Consider the following 23,738-nt stretch of genomic DNA (forward strand, 5'->3'; position numbering starts at 1 on the left):
GTATTTATGGGAATATTTTTTTTTTTCTGCTTTATTTAGGAATTTTTTTTTTTTTTTTTTACAAGTGTGGAAATTTTTTTTTTTACTTTTTCACTTTGTCCCAGGGGGGACATCACAGATCACCGATCTGACAGTGTGCACAGCACTCTGTTAGATCGGTGATCTGACATACAGCCGGGCAGGATTAGAGCTGCAGCTGCAGCCTGATCCTGACCCGGAAGTGCTCCCTGCAGGACCCGGATGCAGCCCGGCGGCCATTTTGGATCCGGGGACTGCAGGGAGAAGACGCTCGGTACACGGTGAGTACATCACCGTGTACCGATCGTCTCAGGGAAGCCCGCAGGGAGCCCCCTCCCTGCGCGATGCTTCCCTGCACCGCCGGCACACCGCGATCATCTTTGATCGCGGTGTGCCGGGGGTTAATGTGTTGGGAGCGGTCCGTGACCGCTCCTGGCACATAGTGCCGGATGTCAGCTGCGATAGGCAGCTGACACCCGGCCGCGATCGGCCGCGCTCCCCCCGTGAGCGCGGCCGATCGCATATGACGTACTATCCCGTCACTGGGAATTAAGTCCCAGGTCACCTGGACGGGATAGTACGTCATATGGGATTAAGGGGTTAATAAGGAGTTATGAAGCTATGGACTTATCGTACCTCCTAGCTGTATACATTTTCGAGATCTCGGGAACAGGCCTATTGCCCAAGGGGTAGGTAGATTAGTAGAACAGCTAGTAGAAGCCAAGTAGCAAAGCTGTGCTTGGTTTTCAAGCGTAATGGGGGCCCAGTTGGATCCGATGGCGCCAAAACCATCAACCTATGACCTTTCATAGAGAAGTTATGATCCATCATAGGTTTTGGAGTTTCAGCTGCCAGAGCAAGTGAGAGGGAAACTAGGACCATCCAGGGGGGCAGAACAAAGAATGACTGACCAAGGGGTTAAAAGCACATGTGACGATGTGGGAACTCGTTCTCTGCCAAGGGATGCCACACCGTGCAGCGTGTGGGACTAAACTGGAAATAGCTGGCTCCCGCACCTCCTATGTCATTGCCAGCATCCAAAAACCGAACATCAAGCCAATAACTGACTTTTGTATAACAGGCTTATACTTTTGTACTACCACCTGTTTTTCCATAGCTTACCATTATATATATATATGACCATTATGCATATAGTGTACTGTATAGTGTGCCCTTAAGGCAATAAAATATATAATTTAACCTTGAGCTGCTCTTTTATCTCGATCAACGAATCCATACATCGATGTTCTCGGTTTAAACTTTCCATGCTACCGAGGCTGATTTGTGGCCGATATAATCCCATTAAAGGTTTGGGCTTATATCTAACAAGGAATTGGTGGCTGTCCTCCCGGGCTGACCCGTCACTGTTTCACTGGTGCTAGTGAAAGGGGCCTCCTAGCCTATTAGGATTGTGAGTGAGTGTGATGCCATGTCAGTGACTGTGTGGGCCACATACTCTCACGCCCCATGCCTCACTGGGCCTGCGTGGATAGGCGTGTCTGTGTAAAACTGTTCCAAGGTGCCCTTACTTGTCCCCAGAGGGTGCAAAACATTTGCGCAAATGAGGAGGCCATACCGAGTGATCTCGCCATCATAATAGTGACATTGGGTAGGGTGGTAAGGTGCTGGTTCCTCACTAACAGTTTTTCAGGTTTCAGAGTTTTTTTTAGATCTATTAGATTATGCCAAGAAACAAAATCCAGCTCACAACCTGAACTTGCGGATATTGTGCTTTAAGTCAAATAAGAAATTTATTTCTAGCTCAGTAATTCTTCTCATTCATTCATTTTTCTGCTGCCAGAGAAGGTATTTTGAAGAGGGAGATAATAAGGAAGACAAAATAAGGCCGGGATCACACATGCGAGAAATACGTCCGAGTCTCGCATGGTAATACCCGGCATTGCCGCCATCACTCAGGAGCAGAGCGTCTGCCGCATAGCAATACATGCAGCCGACGCTCCGCTCCTGAGTGACGGCGGCAATGCCGGGTATTACCATGCGAGACTCGGACGTATTTCTCGCATGTGTGATCCTGACCTAAGAAGACAGTTTATTTCACCACTCCCGTAAGGTCTCTCAGTGTGATTAATAGCTTAACACAAAGAGGAGTACAGCAGATATAATTTCAGTTAGATTACAGATAAGGTAAATGGGCATATACTGCCTTCTTGGTGCACATAAAAAAGGAATTTAAAGTATTCATCAGGCAGGTGAAAAAGCAAGTCTATGTGATTCAGATATTAGAAGGCATCCTTCAATAATATAAACAGTATAAAGAAATAAAAGGCTAAATGGCAAAGGTTATTAATTGCCGTGTAAATGACAATATACATTAAATATGAAATACATTGGAAGAAAACTATAAGGTTTCACCTTGTACCAGAGTGGACAGCTACATGTTAGCCCCCTTCGTACATCCTGGTGATTGTGGTACTGTAAAAACCAGTACTTGTGGGACCTGTGGTCCGTGTCCGTGTGCCAGCTGTGTTTATGTGTATGACATCAGTGTGTCTGTGTGCTCTCCGTGTGCTGTCAGTGTGACACATATGGAATGAAATGCAGCATGGAAATTAATGCGTGTTATGTATTAAAGATAGTGATGAGGAACTAGATCGATAGAAATATGTCTGTGTACCATATAATCAGTACTTTGTGTGTTTTTTTGTACTTGTTTTTTATTTTTAAATACATTTTTTTTTAAATGGGGTGGGCTCTTGCATAATTTTCATAACTAGCATAGTGAAAGCCGACTGCTGATATGAATAATCTAGGAAAGGGGCTATTAGCCTTAAATGTTCCAAGGCTATTAATAATAGCTCACAGCAGCTGTTTGTTTAGTCTTTACTGGTTAGTTACTGGTTAGTTATTAGATTAATTAGGTCCAACCTGAAAAAAAACACAATTGGGTATCAGAATAATAAAAGGAGACAAATATATAAAGCATATATGGTTTCATGAACAAGAAAGGGTAACACAAATGATCAGGAGATCACAGCTTCTAGTTTCCTATGGAGACTATTGAAGCAAGTAAAAAGTAGAAAAAAAGGTTTTAAAAAAAATTAAAAAATATAAAAGTTCAAATCACCCCGTTTCAAAATAAGACAAAAAAATATAAAACATACACAAATTTGGTATTGCCACATTCAGAAACGCACAAGCTATCAAAATATAAAAATAATGAATCCAATCAGTAATCGTTGTAAAGAGAAAAAAAAATACAAGAATTACGTTTTTTTTTGTTGCTGCAACATTACAATAAAATGCAATAACGGACGATCAAAACATCGTATCTATCCCAAAATAATATCAATAAAAATGTCAGCTCGGTGCACAAAATAAAGCCCCCACCTAACCTGACATCTCGAAAAATAGAGACGCTACGGGTCTTGAAAAAGGGTGTCTTTTTTTTTTTACAAACTTTGGATTTTTTTCACTACTTAAATAAAAAATAACCTATACATGTTTTATATCTGTGAACTCGTAATGACCTGGAGAATCATAATGGCACGTAACTTTTAGCATTTAGTCAACATGGTAAAAAAAAAACCCCACAATTGTGAAATTGCACTTTTTTTTGCAATTTCATTGCACTTAGAATTTTTTTCCCCATTTTCCAGAACATGATATAGTGAGGCCGGCGTCACACTAGCGAGTTTTACAGACGTATGAGCGCATAAAATGCGTCCGTAAAACACGCATTACACACGGCCCAATTATTCTCTATGCCCCAGCTCCTATCTGCCGTATTTTACTGATCCGTATTATACGGCTTTCTACGGCTGTAGAAAATCGCAGCATGCTGCATTTGTCACCGTATTGCGCAAAAAAATCGCCAATGAAAGTCTATGGAAGCCAGAAAAATACTGATTACACACGGACCAGCAGTGTGACTTGCGAGAAATACGCAGCGGTGTTAGAGAGAAAAGCCGGCAATTCAGTGCGGTGTACAGTAAAATCACACTGACAGCTTACAATAGAATAGGTGGAATAAATGTGTACACATAGAATAGGTATATATATATATATGTCAGTGAGACACATATATGTATATATATTAATATTTCATACAGCGCTAGATAGCTTAAAAGCCGGTAATTCAATTGCCGGCTTTTGCTATCTCCTTCCAAAACCCGACATGATATGAGACGTGGTTTACATACAGTAAACCATGTCATATTCCCATTTTTTTTTGCATATTCCACACTACTGTTAGTAGTGTGTATGTGCAAAATTTGGGTGTTCTAGCTATTAAATTAAAGGGTTAAATGGCGGAAAAAATTGGCGTGGGCTCCCGTGCAATTTTCTCTGCCAGAGTAGTAAAGCCAGTGACTGAGGGCAGATATTAATAGCCTGGAGAGGGTCTATGGTTATTGGCCCTCCCCCCGGCTAAAAACATCTGCCCCCAGCCACCCCTGAAAAGGCACATCTGCAAGATGTGCTTATTCTGGCACTTGGCCACTCTCTTCCCATTCCTGTGTAGTGGTGGGATATGGGGTAATGAAGGGTTAATGTCACCTTGCTATTGTAAGGTGACATTAAGCCAGATTAATAATGGAGAGGCGTCAATTATGACACCTATCCATTATTAATCCAATAGTCTGAAATGGTTAAAAAAACACAAACACATTATTACAAAGTCTTTTAATGAAATAAAAACACAGGTTGTTTTAATATTTTATTATTCTGGTAATCCACCTGAAGAAACTCGCTCTGTGACAAAGAAAAAATAATAAACCAACAATATCCATACCTTCCGAGGATCTGTCACGTCCCACGATGTAAATCCATCTGAAGGGGTTAATTTTTTTTACAGTCAGGAGCTCTGCTATAATGCAGCTATGCTCCTGACTGTAAAACCCCAGCGAATGAATGGAAACTAGGTCAATGACCTGTAGTTACCTTCATTCGCGGTGAGGCGCCCTTTGCTGGTTGTCCTCATATGAACTCGAGCCTGGGAACTTTTCTGATTTTTTCCCACGCTCGAAGGACATCCAGCAGAGGGCGCCTCTCTGCGAATGAAGGTAACTACAGGTCATTGACCTAGTTTCCATTCATTCGCTGGGGTTTTACAGTCAGGAGCACCGCTGCATTGAAATATTAATATATATATATATATATGTGTCTCACTAACATATACAGTGGGGCAAAAAAGTATTTAGTCAGTCAGCAATAGTGCAAGTTCCACCACTTAAAAAGATGAGAGGCGTCTGTAATTTACATCATAGGTAGACCTCAACTATGGGAGACAAACTGAGAAAAAAAAATCCAGAAAATCACATTGTCTGTTTTTTTAACATTTTATTTGCATATTATGGTGGAAAATAAGTATTTGGTCAGAAACAAAATTTCATCTCAATACTTTGTAATATATCCTTTGTTGGCAATGACAGAGGTCAAACGTTTTCCGTAAGTCTTCACAAGGTTGCCACACACTGTTGTTGGTATGTTGGCCCATTCCTCCATGCAGATCTCCTCTAGAGCAGTGATGTTTTTGGCTTTTCGCTTGGCAACACGGACTTTCAACTCCCTCCAAAGGTTTTCTATAGGGTTGAGATCTGGAGACTGGCTAGGCCACTCCAGGACCTTGAAATGCTTCTTACGAAGCCACTCCTTTGTTGCCCTGGCGGTGTGCTTTGGATCATTGTCATGTTGAAAGACCCATCCACGTTTCATCTTCAATGCCCTTGCTGATGGAAGGAGGTTTGCACTCAAAATCTCACGATACATGGCCCCATTCATTCTTTCATGTACCCAGATCAGTCGTCCTGGCCCCTTTGCAGAGAAACAGCCCCAAAGCATGATGTTTCCACCACCATGCTTTACAGTAGGTATGGTGTTTGATGGATGCAACTCAGTATTCTTTTTCCTCCAAACACGACAAGTTGTGTTTCTACCAAACAGTTCCAGTTTGGTTTCATCAGACCATAGGACATTCTCCCAAAACTCCTCTGGATCATCCAAATGCTCTCTAGCAAACTTCAGACGGGCCCGGACATGTACTGGCTTAAGCAGTGGGACACGTCTGGCACTGCAGGATCTGAGTCCATGGTGGCGTAGTGTGTTACTTATGGTAGGCCTTGTTACATTGGTCCCAGCTCTCTGCAGTTCATTCACTAGGTCCCCCCGCGTGGTTCTGGGATTTTTGCTCACCGTTCTTATGATCATTTTGACCCCACAGGGTGGGATTTTGCGTGGAGCCCCAGATCGAGGGAGATTATCAGTGGTCTTGTATGTCTTCCATTTTCTAATTATTGCTCCCACTGTTGATTTCTTCACTCCAAGCTGGTTGGCTATTGCAGATTCAGTCTTCCCAGCCTGGTGCAGGGCTACAATTTTGTTTCTGGTGTCCTTTGACAGCTCTTTGGTCTTCACCATAGTGGAGTTTGGAGTCAGACTGTTTGAGGGTGTGCACAGGTGTCTTTTTATACTGATAACAAGTTTAAACAGGTGCCATTACTACAGGTAATGAGTGGAGGATAGAGGAGACTCTTAAAGAAGAAGTTACAGGTCTGTGAGAACCAGAAATCTTGATTGTTTGTTTCTGACCAAATACTTATTTTCCACCATAATATGCAAATAAAATGTTAAAAAAACAGACAATGTGATTTTCTGGATTTTTTTTTTCTCAGTTTGTCTCCCATAGTTGAGGTCTACCTATGATGTAAATTACAGACGCCTCTCATCTTTTTAAGTGGTGGAACTTGCACTATTGCTGACTGACTAAATACTTTTTTGCCCCACTGTATATATATAGACAGTACATATGTTTTTATTATTTTTTGAGCACATGGATACCTTTTATATCCGTATGTCGGTTTTGCAAGCCTGCGAGAAAATCTCGCAGTACGGATGCCATACGGATTACATACGGAGGATGCCATGCGCAAAATACGCTGACACACCCTGCCTACGGAGGAGCTACGGACCACTATTTTGGGGACTTTTCTGCGTATTACGGCTGTAAAATACGGACCGTATTGTCTTACGCCGATTGTGACACCGGCCTAAATGCAATGGTGTCGTTCAAAAGAAAAACTTGTCCCACAAAAAACAAGCCCTCACAAGACCATATTGATGGAAAAAATAAGAAAGTTATGGTTCTGGGAAGAAGGGGAGCAAAAAAAATGCAAAAACGGAAATACCCCTGGTCCTTAACCCCTTAATCCCATAAGACGTACTATCCCGTCCAGGTGACCTGGGACTTAATTCCCAGTGACGGGATAGTACGTCATATGCGATCGGCCGCGCTCACGGGGGGAGCGCGGCCGATCGCGGCCGGGTGTCAGCTGCCTATCGCAGCTGACATCCGGCACTATGTGCCAGGAGCAGTCACGGACCGCTCCCGGCACATTAACCCCCGGCACACCGCGATCAAAGATGATCGCGATGTGCCGGCGGTGCAGGGAAGCATCGCACAGGGAGGGGGCTCCCTGCGTGCTTCCCTGAGACGATCGGTACACGGTGATGTACTCACCGTGTACCGAGCGTCTTCTCCCTGCAGTCCCCGGATCCAAAATGGCCGCCGGGCTGCATCCGGGTCCTGCAGGGAGCACTTCCGGGTCAGGATCAGGCTGCAGCTGCAGCTCTAATCCTGCCCGGCTGTATGTCAGATCACCGATCTGATAGAGTGCTGTGCACACTGTCAGATCGGTGATCTGTGATGACCCCCCCTGGGACAAAGTGAAAAAGTAGAAAAAAAATTTCCACACCTGTAAAAAAAAAAAAAAAAAAAATCCTAAATAAAGAAGAAAAAAAAAAAATATTATTCCCATAAATACATTTCTTTATCTAAAAAAAAAACAAAAAAACAATAAAAGTACACATATTTAGTATCGCCGCGTCCGTAATGACCCGACCTATAAAACTGGCCCACTAGTTAACCCCTTCAGTGAACACCGTAAGGAAAAAAAAAAAAACGAGCCAAAAAAACAACACTTTATTATCATAACGCTGAACAAAAAGTGGAATAACACGCGATCAAAAAGACAGATATAAATAACCATGATACCGCTGAAAGCGTCATCTTGTCCCGCAAAAAATGAGCTGCCATATAGCATCATAACCAAAAAAATAAAAAAGTTATAGTCCTCAGAATAAAGTGATGCCAAAATAATTATTTTTTCTATAAAATAGCTTTTATCGTATAAAAGCGCCAAAACATAAAAAAAATGATATAAATGAGGTATCGCTGTAATCATACTGACCCGAAGAATAAAACTGCTTTATCAATTTTACCAAACGCGGAACGGTATAAATGCCTCCCCCAAAAGAAATTCATGAATAGCTGGTTTTTGGTCATTCTGCCTCACAAAAAAATCGGAATAAAAAGCGATCAAAAACTGTCACGTGTCCGAAAATGTAACCGATAAAAACGTCAACTCGTCCCGCAAAAAACAAGACCTCACATGACTCTGTGGACCAAAATATGGAAAAATTATAGGTCTCAAAATGTGGAGACGCAAAAACTTTTTTGCTATAAAAAGCGTCTTTTAGTGTGTGACAGCTGCCAATCATAAAAATCCGATATAAAAAACGCTATAAAAGTAAATCAAACCCCCCTTCATCACCCCCTTAGTTAGGCTAGGTTCACATTGCGTTAATGGGTTAACGCTAACAGACAGTGTTGCACGGCGAAAATGTCACAATTAACGCCGTGCAACGGGTCCGTTAGCACACCCATTGACAGCAATGTGATTTTCGGGTATAGCGCATCGCTAGAGCGTGCCATTTTCGGCTCGCGCTAGCAAGGTGCCGTTCTTTTGTGGCGCGCTTCGGACGCTGCTTGCAGCGTCCGCGGCGCGCCCGAGGTCCGATCCCCGATCTTCCAGAGCGGGGACGTTAACGCGACCACTAAACACGACACCTAAAAAGACATTGCGTTAGCGCAATCCGCTAGTGCTAAACGGATTTCCCTAACGCAATGTGAACCTAGCCTTAGGGAAAAATAATAAAATTTTAAAAAAGTATTTATTTCCATTTTCCCATTCGGGTTAGGGCTAGGGTTAGGGCTAGGGTTAGAGTTAGGGTTTGGATTACATTTACGGTTGGGATTAGGGTTGGGATTAGAATTAGGGGTGTGTCAGGGTTAGGTGTGTGGTCAGGGTTACAGTTGGGATTAGGGTTAGGGGTGTGTCTGGGTTAGAGGTGTGGTTAGGGTTACAGTTGGGATTAGGGTAAGGGGTGCGTTTGGATTAGGGTTTCATTTATAATTGGGGGGTTTCCTCTGTTTAGGCACATCAGGGGCTCTCCAAACGCGACATGGCGTCCGATCTCAATTCCAGCCAATTCTGCATTGAAAAAGTAAAACAGTGCTCCTTCACTTCCGAGCTCTCCCGTGCGCCCAAACAGGGGTTTACCCCAACATATGCGGTATCATCGTACTCGAGACAAATTGGACAACAACTTTTTGGGTCCAAGTTCTCTTGTTATCCTTGGGAAAATAAAAATTTGGGGGGCTAAAAATCATTTTTGTGGGAAAAAAAAAGGATTTTTTATTTTCACGGCTCTGCGTTATAAACTGTATTGAAACACTTAGGGGTTCAAAGTTCTCACAACACATCTAGATAAGTTCCTTGGGAGGTCTAGTTTCTAATATGGGGTCACTTGTGGGGGGTTTGTACTGTTTGGGTACATCAGGGGCTCTGCAAATGCAACGTGACTCCTGCAGACCAATCCATCTAAGTCTGCATTCCAAATGGCGCTCCTTCCCTTCCGAGCTCTGCCATGCGCCCAAACAGTGGTTTCCCCCCACATATGGGGTATCAGCGTACTCAGGACAAATTGAACAACAACTTTTGGGGTCCAATTTATTCTGTTACCCTTGTAAAAATACAAAGCTGGGGGCTAAAAAATAATTTTTGCGAAAAAAAAAATAAATTATTTTAACGGCTCTGCGTTATAAACTGTAGTGAAACACTTGGGGGTTCAAAGCTCTCAAAACACATCTAGATAAGTTCCTTAGGGGGTCTAGTTTCCAAAATGGTGTCACTTGTGGGGGGGTTTTAATGTTTAGGCACATCAGGGGCTCTCCAAACCAACATGGCGTCCCATCTTAATTCCAGTCAATTTTGCATTGAAAAGTCAAATGGCGCTCCTTCCCTTCCGAGCTCTGCTATGCACCCAAAAAGTGGTTTACCCCCACATATGGGGTATCATCGCACTCAGGACAAATTGCACAACAACTTTTGTGGTCTAATTTCTTCTCTTACCCTTGGGAAAATAAAAAATTGGGGGCGAAAAGATCATTTTTGTGAAAACATAAGATTTTTTATTTTTACGGCTCTGCATTATAAACTTCTGTGAAGCACTTGTTGGGTCAAAGTGCTCACCACACATCTAGATACGTTCCTTAAGGGGTCTACTTTTCAAAATGGTGTCACTTGTGAGGGGTTCCAATGTTTAGGCACATGAGGGGCTCTCCAAACGCAATATGGCGTCCCATCTCAATTCCAGTCAATTTTGCATTGAAAAGTCAAATGGTGCTCCTTTCCTTCCGAGCTCTGCCATGCGCCCAAACAGTGGTTTACCCCCACATATGGGGTATTGTCGCACTCAGGACAAATTGCACAACAACTTTTGTGGTCTAATTTCTTCTCTTACCCTTGGGAAAATAAAAAATTGGTGGCGAAAAGATTATTTTTGTGAAAAAATATGATTTTTTATTTTTATGGCTCTACATTATAAACTTCTGTGAAGCACTTGTTGGGTCAAAGTGCTCACCACACCTCTAGATAAGTTCCTTAAGGGGTCTATTTCCAAAATGGTGTCAATTGTGGGGATTTCAATGTTTAGGCACATCAGGGGCTCTCCAAATGCAACATGGCATCCCATCTCAATTCCAGTCAATTTTGCATTGAAAAGTAAAATGGCGCTCCTTCCCTTCCGAGCTCTGCCATACGCCCAGGGCCGCCATCAGGGCATGACGGCCGTGACTGGCGTATGGGGCCCGGTGAGCAGAGGGGGCCCGCATCGGGCCCCCTCTTATCTGCTCACCGGGCCCCTACCGGCAGCCGCAGGCTAACCGGGCCCTTAGCGCCGACGCTGCAGCTGTTTAAAGCTATTGACGTGCGGGCGCGGGCCCGCACGTCAATAGTTAACAGCCGCGGCGCCGCCAGCCAATCTGAGGCTGGCAGGCGCTGACGTCAGCCGCAGCGTGCGTGCATGTCGCCGGCGTCTGACATCATTGTCAGTCGCCGGCGAGTGCATGCACGCTGCAGCTGCGTGGAGACTTCGCCCGCCGCAGGAGCGCGGCAGGTAAGAAGAACTTCTTTTTTTTTTTTTAGAGCGGCGATCCGGGGGCCCAAGGAAGAACGCTGGACAGAGATGGGGCAGAGTGCTGGGAAGAGATGGGGCAGAGTGCTGGGAAGAGATGGGGCAGAGTGCTGGACAGAGATGGGGCAGAGTGCTGGACAGAGATGGGGCAGAGTGCTGGACAGAGATGGGGCAGAGTGCTGGACACAGGGGCAAAACGCTGGACAGAGATGGGGCACAGTGCTGGGAAGAGATGGGGCAGAGTGCTGGGAAGAGATGGGGCAGAGTGCTGGGCAGAGTGCTGGACAGAGATGGGGCAGAGTGCTGGACACAGGGGCAAAACGCTGGACAGAGATGGGGCAGAGTGCTGGGAAGAGATGGGGCAGAGTGCTGGGAAGAGATGGGGCAGAGTGCTGGACAGAGATGGGGCAGAGTGCTGGACAGAGATGGGGCAGAGTGCTAGACAGAGATGGGGCAGAGTGCAGGGAAGAGATGGGGCAGAGTGCTGGGAAGAAATGGGGCAAAGTGCTGGGAAGAGATGGGGCAGAGTGCTGGGCAGAGTCCTGGACAGAGATGGGGCAGAGTGCTGGACAGAGTCCTGGACAGAGATGGGGCAGAGTGCTGGACAGAGATGGGGCAGAGTGCTGGACAGAGATGGGGCAGAGTGCTGGACAGAGATGGGGCAGAGTGCTGGACACAGGGGCAGAGTGCTGGGAAGAGATGGGGCAGAGTGCTGGGAAGAGATGGGGCAGAGTGCTGGGCAGAGTGCTGGACAGAGATGGGGCAGAGTGCTGGACACAGGGGCAAAACGCTGGACAGAGATGGGGCAGAGTGCTGGGAAGAGATGGGGCAGAGTGCTGGGAAGAGATGGGGCAGAGTGCTGGACACAGGGGCAAAACGCTGGACAGAGATGGGGCAGAGTGCTGGGAAGAGATGGGGCAGAGTGCTGGGAAGAGATGGGGCAGAGTGCTGGGCAGAGTGCTGGACAGAGATGGGGCAGAGTGCTGGACACAGGGGCAAAACGCTGGACAGAGATGGGGCAGAGTGCTGGGAAGAGATGGGGCAGAGTGCTGGGAAGAGATGGGGCAGAGTGCTGGACAGAGATGGGGCAGAGTGCTGGACAGAGATGGGGCAGAGTGCTAGACAGAGATGGGGCAGAGTGCAGGGAAGAGATGGGGCAGAGTGCTGGGAAGAAATGGGGCAAAGTGCTGGGAAGAGATGGGGCAGAGTGCTGGGCAGAGTCCTGGACAGAGATGGGGCAGAGTGCTGGACAGAGTCCTGGACAGAGATGGGGCAGAGTGCTGGACAGAGATGGGGCAGAGTGCTGGACACAGGGGCAAAACGCTGGACAGAGATGGGGCAGAGTGCTGGGAAGAGATGGGGCAGAGTGCTGGGAAGAGATGGGGCAGAGTGCTGGGCAGAGTGCTGGACAGAGATGGGGCAGAGTGCTGGACACAGGGGCAAAACGCTGGACAGAGATGGGGCAGAGTGCTGGGAAGAGATGGGGCAGAGTGCTGGGAAGAGATGGGGCAGAGTGCTGGACAGAGATGGGGCAGAGTGCTGGACAGAGATGGGGCAGAGTGCTAGACAGAGATGGGGCAGAGTGCAGGGAAGAGATGGGGCAGAGTGCTGGGAAGAAATGGGGCAAAGTGCTGGGAAGAGATGGGGCAGAGTGCTGGGCAGAGTCCTGGACAGAGATGGGGCAGAGTGCTGGGCAGAGTCCTGGACAGAGATGGGGCAGAGTGCTGGACAGAGATGGGGCAGAGTGCTGGACAGAGATGGGGCAGAGTGCTGGACAGAGATGGGGCAGAGTGCTGGACAGAGATGGGGCAGAGTGCTGGACAGAGATGGGGCAGAGTGCTGGACAGAGATGGGGCAGAGTGCTGGGCAGAGTGCTGGGAAGAGATGGGGCAGAGTGCTGGACAGAGATGGGGCAGAGTGCTGGACAGAGATGGGGCAGAGTGCTGGACAGAGATGGGGCAGAGTGCTGGACAGAGATGGGGCAGAGTGCTGGGCAGAGTCCTGGACAGAGATGGGGCAGAGTGCTGGACAGAGATGGGGCAGAGTGCTGGACAGAGATGGGGCAGAGTGCTGGACAGAGATGGGGCAGAGTGCTGGACAGAGATGGGGCAGAGTGCTGGACAGAGATGGGGCAGAGTGCTGGACAGAGATGGGGCAGAGTGCTAGACAGAGATGGGGCAGAGTGCTGGACAGAGATGGGGCAGAGTGCTGGACAGAGATGGGGCAGAGTGCTGGGCAGAGTGCTGGGAAGAGATGGGGCAGAGTGCTGGGCAGAGTGCTGGGAAGAGATGGGGCAGAGTGCTGGACAGAGATGGGGCAGAGGGCTGGACAGAGATGGGGCAGAGCGCTGGACAGAGATGGGGCAGAGCGCTGGACAGAGATGGGGCAGAGCGCTGGACAGAGATGGGGCAGAGCGCTGGACAGAGATGGGGCAGAGCGCTGGACAGAGATGGGGCAGAGCGCTGGACAGAGATGGGGCAGAGCGCTGGACAGAGATGGGGCAGAGCGCTGGACAGAGATGGGGCAGAGCGCTGGACAGAGATGGGGCAGAGCGCTGGACAGAGATGGGGCAAAACGCTGGACAGAGATGGGGCAGAGTGCTAGACAGAGATGGGGCAGAGTGCTGGGAAGAGATGGGGCAGAGTGCTGGGAAGAGATGGGGCAGAGTGCTGGACAGAGATGGGGCAGAGTGCTGGACAGAGATGGGGCAGAGTGCTGGACAGAGATGGGGCAGAGTGCTGGACAGAGATGGGGCAGAGTGCTGGGCAGAGTGCTGGGAAGAGATGGGGCAGAGTGCTGGGCAGAGATGGGGCAGAGTGCTGGGCAGAGTGCTGGGAAGAGATGGGGCAGAGTGCTGGACAGAGATGGGGCAGAGTGCTGGACAGAGATGGGGCAGAGTGCTGGGCAGAGTGCTGGGAAGAGATGGGGCAGAGTGCTGGGCAGAGATGGGGCAGAGTGCTGGGCAGAGTGCTGGGAAGAGATGGGGCAGAGTGCTGGACAGAGATGGGGCAGAGTGCTGGACAGAGATGGGGCAGAGCGCTGGACAGAGATGGGGCAGAGCGCTGGACAGAGATGGGGCAGAGCGCTGGACAGAGATGGGGCAGAGCGCTGGACAGAGATGGGGCAGAGCGCTGGACAGAGATGGGGCAGAGCGCTGGACAGAGATGGGGCAGAGCGCTGGACAGAGATGGGGCAGAGCGCTGGACAGAGATGGGGCAGAGCGCTGGACAGAGATGGGGCAGAGCGCTGGACACAGATGGGGCAGGATTGGACACAGATGGGGCAGAGTGCTGAACACAGATGGGGCAGAGTGCTGGACACAGATGGGGCAGGATTGGAAACAGATGGGGCAGAGTGCTGGACACAGATGGGGCAGAGTGCTGGACACAGATGGGGCAGGATTGGAAACAGATGGGGCAGAATGGAGACAGATGGGGCAGGATGGGGAGATCATATGGGGCAGAATGGATACTCATGAGGGCAGGATGGGAGAACATATGGCTGGAGCCTGCAATGAGACACACGGGGGCTAGGATGGCGAATATTACCATAGGGGCTAATTAAGGGATATTATTATTGCAGTGATGTATTTATTTTATTTTTTGAGTATACTGTTTTAAATGGGGGGAGGTCCTGTTACTGTGCAGAGTGATACTATGTCACCTTCTTTATGTGGTGTAATGTAGAGGCTGTGAAAATTAAGTAATGTATTCTGCAAGTGGAACTCGAGATAACTGTGTTATTTCCTGCAGAGACGAGTCCTGGCTGGAAGAAATGATGGCGGTCTGTGCTGGATGAAAGATGAAGGACTTCACCTAGAGACGTCACTGGTGAGTCAGTGTTAACTATACACTGACACTATACACTGTATACTATATACAGAGCTCCTGTGTATAATGTCACCGGTGATCACTGTATTACCTGTACACAGACACTGCTTACTAATTACAGATCTCCCGTGTATAATGGCACTGATGGTGATAGTATTGTGGTTGTTTTTTTTTATTACTGATCAGTATTGTAGTATTCAGTCACTATGTGGTGGTAATATGCGGTCTGGTCATGGTGTTGTGGTATTTGTTCCTTGTATTTTATATTATTCGATCACTGTGGTGGTAATATGTCATCTGGTCATAGTGTTGTGGTATTTGTTCCTTGTATGTAGTATTATAGGTCATTTTAAAAATTGAAAAATAAATAAAAATATACCTAAATTGTATTGCATATTTTAACAAATATTTAGTAGGTTACAGTACAGTAGGGCCCGGCCAAAAGTGTCTACCGTGTTCTGGTGGTGGCTTAAAAAATCTTTTGGCCAAAACAAAAGCTGCCGGCTATATGTGTGATCTGGTGATGGGAACTGTTAATGTGTGATAGGTGAGAAGTGGAGATTTTCCAAGAGATAGCGGTGGGACTGTGGACAGTTCGAGGGGTGGAGCCTGGAGGCGGGGCTGGGGTGGAGCCTGGGCGGAGTCTCAAGGGGGCCCCGAAAATTTTGCCAGTATGGGGCCCCAAAATTTCTAGTGGCAGCCCTGCATACGCCCAAACAATGGTTTACACCCATATATGGGGTATCAACGTACTCAGGACAAATTGGCCAACAATTTTTGAGGTCCAATTTCTTCTCTTACTCTTGGGAAAATAAAAAATTGGGGGCGAAAAGATCATTTTTGTGAAAAAATATGATTTTTTATTTTTACGGCTCTGCATTATAAACTTCTGTGAAGCAATTGGTGGGTCAAAGTGGTCACCACACATCTAGATAAGTTCCTTAGGGTGTCTACTTTCCAAAATGGTGTCACTTGTGGGGGGTTTCAATGTTTAGGCACATGAGGGGCTCTCCAAACGCAACATGGCGTCCCATCTCAATTCCTGTCAATTTTGCATTGAAAAGTCAAATGGCTCTCCTTTCCTTCCGAGCTCTGCCATGCGCCCAAACAGTGGTTTACCCCCACATATTGGGTATCAGCGTACTCAGTACAGATTGTACAACAATGTTTGGCATACATTTTATCCTGTTACCCTTGGTAAAACAAAACAAATTGGAGCTGAAATAAATTTTGTGTGAAAAAAGTTAAATATTCATTTTTATTTAAACATTCCAAAAATTCCTGTGAAACCCCTGAAGGGTTAATAAACTTCTTGAATGTGGTTTTGAGCACCTTGAGGGGTGCAGTTTTTAGAATGGTGTCACACTTGGGTATTTTCTATCATATAGACCCCTCAAAATGACATCAAATGAGATGTGGTCCCTAAAAAAAAATGGTGTTGTAAAAATGAGAAATTGCTGGTCAACTTTTAACCCTTATAACTCCGTAACAAAAAAAAATTTTGGTTCCAAAATTGTGCTGATGTAAAGTAGACATGTGGGAAATGTTACTTATTAAGTATTTTGCGTGACATATCTCTGTGATTTAAGGGCATAAAAATTTAAAGTTGGAAAATTGCGAAATTTTCTAACTTTTCGCCAAATTTCCGTTTTTTTCACAAATAAACGCAAGTTATAGCGAATAAATGTTACCACTAAAATGAAGTACAATATGTCACGAGAAAACAATGTCAGAATCGCCAAGATCCGTTGAAGCGTTCCAGAGTTATAACCTCATAAAGGGACAGTGGTCAGAATTGTAAAAATTGGCCCGGTCATTAACGTGCAAACCACCCTCGGGGCTTAAGGGGTTAAATTACGGCTCCCGCACAGCTGAGTGAATTTTTTAATCAGTTAATAAGACTTAAGGTACAGTCACATTTAGCGACGCTCCAGCAATATAGACAACGATCCGACCTAAACTAGATCGCTGGAGCGTCGCTGTTAGGTCGCTGTAGAGACGTCAAACACGGCAACTCCAGAACGATGCAGGAGCGATCCAGTGACGTACTTATCGTTCTCGCTGGTTGTTACCTCTGTGAAAAAACATTGCAGGCATCGTTGCTTTTGCTGTCAAACATGACAAATCACGCCGACCTGAGGACCAAATAAAGTTCTGGCCTTCTAGCTCCGACCAGCGATGTCACAGCAGGATCCTGATTACTGCTGCGTGTCAAACACAACGAGATCGCTATCCAGGACGCTGCAACGTCACGGATCGCTGTCGTTCTCGTTGTAAAGTTGCTCAGTGTGAAGGTACCTTTACACTCTCAAGAGGGATCCATCCTGCTAGGAATAGCTTGGTCCCAGCTATCTGCTGGAGGCGTGAATTTATCTCGGCCACCAACTGAGAATGGTTTCCTGTCTAAGCTTCACACTTTGTAAGATGACTATAATCTTGAACCAAATATGATAGTTGATTGGCAAGACATTATAGCCCCCATAATCTTCACACTGTCTAAACAGAAATTAAAGCTAAATGTCTTAAGATAAGGCTAAATAAAGAGTTGGAGATTAAAGGGACACTGTCACCTGAATTTGGAGGGAACAATCTTCAGCCATGGAGGCGGGGTTTTGGGTTTTTTGATTCACCCTTTCCTTACCCGCTGGCTGCAATATTGGATTGAAGTTCATTCTCTGTCCTCCATAGTACACGCCTGCGCAGGGCAAGATTACCTTGTGCAGGCATGTACTACGGAGGACAGAGAATGAACTTCAATCCAATATTGCAGCCAGCATGCAGTCAGCGGGTAAGGAAAGGGTGAATCAGAAGCCCCAAAACCCCGCCTCCATGGCTGAAGATTGTTCCCTCCAAATTCAGGTGACAGTGTCCCTTTAACAGTAGCTACCTGCAATAACTGGCACTACAACTGATTTGCATATATTTTTAACAGGGAACATTGCCAGGACTATAAATCAGCTGGTGGTCTACAAGGGGAATTGGTACCACTCAGGTCCTACATGGCAAAGTTCCTGGAAAGCAATTTTTACACATACCTCTTTTCTCAGCTACAGTCAGATTGTCTCTAAAACCACCAGACACTAACCCCAATAATTTCCCCATAACAAAAAAGTGGTTGTTACCTATTCTGTGCTTCCTAGCGGCAAAAGTATTATGCTGAAAAGAGAAATAAATAAACAGAAGCAAGAGTTTATGGACCTACATGAGACACCTGAATGTTTTTCTCTAAATTCATTATTCAGCTCCTGAACTCCAGGTCTAATACATGATTTATTTTGCCTACTGCCTCTGTACTTGCAGCATTCAGCCTTGAACATTATGATCCCGGAATTTATGAGGATAAGATGACCAGTTCAGGTTGTTGAGGTCAGGGTGACCCGAAGACATTTACTACTTATGAAAACGAAAATACTTTTATTACATTATATAAATAAAGCTAAAAAAAGCTGAACACAAGTAGGATGGACATTAGCTTTGTACTTGTGGCTGTGTATAACCTGTTAGTCAAGTTTTTTTTAACAATAATTCTGCACTAATTCAAATTATTGGAAATAATATGTAATTTAGAAAGGAGGGTCCTGATCAAAGCTAAATACTGTAGTTAACTAGTTTGAACTGGCTGAGTTATCTTTTTTTTGGTGAACTATACTGATATATGAAGATTTGGAGGACATGCTCGTTTACATGCATTCCTTGTAGGATGGTTCAACCAATGTGCTGTGCATTGATGGCATTTATCAATCTCCCCAACGCACGCACTGCGCACTGCGGGATTTGCCTGTTTCAGACCTGGGACCAGAGGGTTTGTATGAGTTATACATACCACTGGCCAGTAGGCGTGGCCTCGCTCCATGCAAGTGTATGGAGAGCGAAGCTATGCCCACTAGCCGGGGGTATGTATAACGCATACAAACTCTCTGTTCCTAGGTCCAAAACCAGCGAATCCCCACAGCTCATAGTGTGTGTGCTGGAGGGATTCATAAATCTGCAGTCATACAGTGACGGCACACATATCAGTTTTCACCAGACAACCCCTTTAACACAACATAGAAAGTAAAACATGCTCTCTTTTTTGTTGTTTGTTTCTTTTTACATCAATGTACATAATCCTAATGACAATCTTTATCAATGGTTTAAACATAGTTACTAATAATATTGTTATGGCATAAATCTATAGTATATGCGTTTTTATGAAACGGATGCATTTTATTACACTTTCCTCCCTTTCCAGTGCACACACTCAGGATATTCTTTGGTTTTGTGGTGCAGATTCTGCAATCTAACTATACAGCAATTTATACTATAGGACAAGTAGATGGGTTTTAAAAATCCCACTCACATGTAGCAGAAAAAAAAATCAGCATATGGTCTCGCTCACACCACCGTATATACCCAACGAACGCTATCCGATTTTTTTTTATCAGACAGCACTCAATCCAATGTTATTAAATGGGAAGGTGCTAATGAGCATTTTGTTTCACTGACAGAATCTGTACGCCAAAGTCAGGAGTGGGTGATAAATACAGAAGCGGTGACGTCTTTCTATTATACTTTTCTCTGATTGTTCCACTCCTGGTTTTGGCAAATACTGAAAGTGTGAACACGGCCTTACACTATTTCTGGTTGGATTTATTATTCCTTTACATCTACCCAGGGGTGAATTAAGGGTAGACAGGGCCCCAGGCTGTTCAGACACTGTGGGCCCCCCGCTCATGTGATGGGGTCATGTGATGGGGTCATGTGACAGGGTCATGCGACGGGGTCATCATATAACTGAACCAGATTATTCCAGAAAAATAGTTGCTGTGTGAAGCTTTAACCTGTCAAACATCCATTAATGTAGTCAATTTACCCTTCAGTTAGGAGGAAAAAAAACACAATACTATCACCATAAGTGCCAGTATTCACATGAGATCTGTACTTAGTATGCATTGTCTGTGTAGAGGTAATAAAGTGATCACCGGTGACATTGTACACAGGAGCTCTGTATATAGTATACAGTGTATAGTGTCAGTGTATAGGTAACACTGACCCACCAGTGACGTCTCTAGGTGAAGTCCTTCATCTTTCATCCAGCACAGACCGCCATCACTTCATCCAGCCAGGACTCGTCTCTGCAGGAAATAACTGTGTTATCTCGAGCTCCGCTGGCAGAACACATTACTTAATTTTTCCCAACTTCTACATTACACCACATGAAGAAAAAAAGGCGACATAGTATCAATCTTCACAGTAACAGGGCCGCCCCCCCCCCCATTTAAAACAGTGTCCTCAAAAAATAAAATAAATACATCACTGCAGTAATAATATCCCTTAATTAGCCCCTATAGTAATAATAATATCCCCCATCCTGGCCCCGTGTATCTCATTCCTGGCTCCATCCATCTGTTCTCCCATCCTGCCCTCATGAGTATCCATCCTGCCCCATATGATCTCCCCATCCTGCCCCATCAGTCTCCATCTTATCCATCCTGCCCCATGATCCTGCATGATCTGTCTCCAATCCTGCCCCATGTCTTTCATGCTGCCCCGTGTCTCCAATCATGCCCCATATCTACATTCTGCCCATGTCTCCAGTCCTGCCCCCAGTGCATCCAGCATCTCTGCCCCAATGTCCAGCATCTCTGCCCCCAGTGCTTCCAGCATCTCTGCCCCCAATGTCCAGCATCTCTGCCCCCAATGTCCAGCATCTCTGCCCCCAGTATCCAGCATCTCTGCCTCCAGTGTCCAGCATCTCTGCCCCCAGTGTCCAGCATTTCTGCCCCCAGTGTCAGCATCTCTGCCCCCAATGTGACTAGCATCCTGCCCCAATGTGTCCAGCATCCTGCCCCAGTGTGTCCAGCATCCTGCCCGCAGTGTGTCCAGCATCCTGCCCCCAATGTGTCCAGCATCCTGCCCCCAATGTGTCCAGCATTCTGCCCCCAATGTCCAGCATCTGTGCCCTCAAGGTTCAGCATTCTGCCCCCAATGTGTCCAGCATCCTGCCCCCAGTGTGTCCAGCATCCTGCCCCCAGTGTGTCCAGCATCCTGCCCCCAATGTGTCCAGCATCCTGCCCCCAATGTGTCTAGCATCCTGCCCACAGTGTGCCAGCATACTGCCCTCAATGTGTCCAGCATCCTGCCCCCAGTGTGTCCAATATCCTGCCCCCAGTGTCCAGCATCTGTGCCCCCAATGTCCAGCATTCTGCCTCCAGTGTGTCCAGCATATTGCCCCCAGTATCTCCAGCATCCTGCCCCAGTGTGTCCAGCATATTGCCCCCAGTGTGTCCAGCAATCTGCCCCAGTGTCTCCAGCAATCTGCCCCAGTGTCTCCAGCATATTGCTCCCAGTGTGTCCAGCATCTCTGCCTCCAGTGTCCAGCATTCTGGCCCGGGCCCCCTGGATTGCCGTTCGCAATAAAAAAAGAGTTCTCACCTGTCCGAGCTCCTTCGGCGAAGCAGCTCCCTCCAGCAGCGAGCACTTGCCGGCGACTGACAATGACGTCAGACGCCGGTGACGTGCGTGCTGTGGCTGATGTCAGCTGCCAGCGTCCGATTGGCTGGCGGCTGTTAACTATTAACGTGCGGGCGCGCGCCCGCACATCAATAGCGTTTAACTGCCGCAGCGCCGGTAGGGGCCCGGTGAGCAGATGAGACAATGCGGGCCCCCTCTGCCCACCAGGCCCATACGCCAGTCAGGGCAGTAATGCCCTGATGGCGGCGGTCAATCTGAGCGGTAGCCCAGGGCCCCCCCACACCACTGGGCCCTGGGCTACCGCCCAGATTGACCCTATTATAATCCGCCCCTGCATCTACCGCTATAGGAGGAACACTATCAGCCATCGTTCTCGAATTAAGATTTGACTTTGATGAGAGTATTGTATTTTCTTCCAGCATGCTTTCTGTGCCATGTGTACCTCATTAGAGGAACGGTTTGATGTTTTGCCACATTGTGCTCATTGTGGTTATTGGAGTGGTGGTGCCTTATCCCCGAGTGGCCGAAGAGACTGGATATGGAAATGGAGCTAGTGAACCGCCACAATGCAGTATATCCACACTAATTTATTTAGAATTCATTTACATCATGATTAGACTGTTCATTAAGAAACAAGACATTTCTATTAATATGACTGAATAAAGGATCTAATAACATTCTGCTCCCTATTCAGTATTTTATCAGTCTTATTTCTAGGTATGGTAATTATATAGAGTGTTTATATTGTTTTATAGAAGATACATTATTTTAATATTATTTTTGTGTCTTTCATGCAGTTATGAATATTAATGTGGCATTGAAAAACGCTGTTGAATTTTTGGATCAGTTTTATGAAAAGAGAAGATTGGTTGTAATATCCACACCGACGGCTGCTGATTTTTATTATAGGTTACAAGTGGGAACGCTTCAGGTAAAGAGAAAAAAATGTTATTATTTTGTTCACAGATTATAATAGTGATTTGAATTCTCTTGACAATTTTGTTAACACAACAAATATAATCATAGGAGACTTATTTATCCTCATGGATCTGTCACTAGGTCGAGAGTAGCCATTTTTTGCTCTTATTTTTTTCCTGCAGATCCCCTGACTATTTCATTTTTTTAGTTTTTAGAAATTCCCCAAACAGTTCCAGATATATGAACCTTTTTATTTAGCTCACAGACACAATTACTGTGTCCCAAGAGCCATAGGAAGAAGGGACCAATTTATTAAAGTGTTCTCACCAGAATTTTAGCATAAAACACCTTAAAAAGTCTCTAAACGTGCATAAGTTTAGCAAAAATTTGGCAACTTTTGTCATTTTTACGCAAGTAAATGCACACAATGATTTCCCACCACAGTGAAAATAACAGTGATGTCACCATCCAGGGAACAGACATACAGTATAAGACTGCCGTCATACTAGCAGTATTTGGTCAGTATTTTACATCAGTATTTGTAAAGGCCCCTTCACATTAAGCGACGCTGCAGCGATACCGACAACGATCCGGATCGCTGCAGCGTCGCTGTTTGGTCGCTGGAGAGCTGTCACACAGACCGCTCTCCAGCGACCAACGATGCCGGTAACCAGGGTAAACATCGGGTAACTAAGCGCAGGGCCGCGCTTAGTAACCCGATGTTTACCCTGGATACCATGCTAAAAGTTAAAAAAAACAAACACTAGATACTTACCTACCGCTGTCTGTCCTCCAGCGCTGCGCTCTGCTTCTCTGCTCTCCTCCTGTACTGTCTGTGAGCCGGAAAGCAGAGCGGTGACGTCACCGCTCTGCTTTCCGGCTCACAGACAGTACAGGAGGAGTGCAGAGCGCAGCGCTGGAGGACAGACGGCTGTAGGTAAGTATCTAGTGTTTGTTTTTTTTTACTTTTAGCATGGTAACCAGGGTAAACATTGGGTTACTAAGCGCGGCCCTGCGCTTAGTTACCCGATGTTTACCCTGGTTACCAGTGAAGACATCGCTGGATCGGTGTCACACACGCCGATCCAGCGATGCCTCCAGGGAGTCCAGCGACGAAATAAAGTTCTGGACTTTATTCAGCGACCAACGATCTCCCAGCAGGGGCCTGATCGTTGGTCGCTGTCACACAGAACGATTTCATTAACGATATCGTTGCTACGTCACAAATAGCAACGATATCGTTAACAA

General features: G+C 46.3%; 1 protein-coding gene across 2 annotated transcripts in view; it reads left to right on the plus strand.

Annotated features, from left to right (window-relative positions):
* Positions 1 to 23,738, plus strand: part of SRPX (sushi repeat containing protein X-linked) — a 190,032-nt gene that overhangs the window by 157,434 nt on the left and 8,860 nt on the right. For both annotated transcript variants that reach the window (XM_069761620.1, XM_069761621.1), the window contains one exon: positions 22,370 to 22,503. In XM_069761620.1, coding sequence (XP_069617721.1) covers positions 22,370 to 22,503 — 134 coding nt within the window. The remainder of the gene's footprint in view (positions 1 to 22,369; positions 22,504 to 23,738) is intronic.

This window comes from Ranitomeya imitator, chromosome 3, assembly GCF_032444005.1.
Source record: "Ranitomeya imitator isolate aRanImi1 chromosome 3, aRanImi1.pri, whole genome shotgun sequence".
Classification (NCBI taxonomy): Eukaryota; Metazoa; Chordata; class Amphibia; order Anura; family Dendrobatidae; genus Ranitomeya; species Ranitomeya imitator.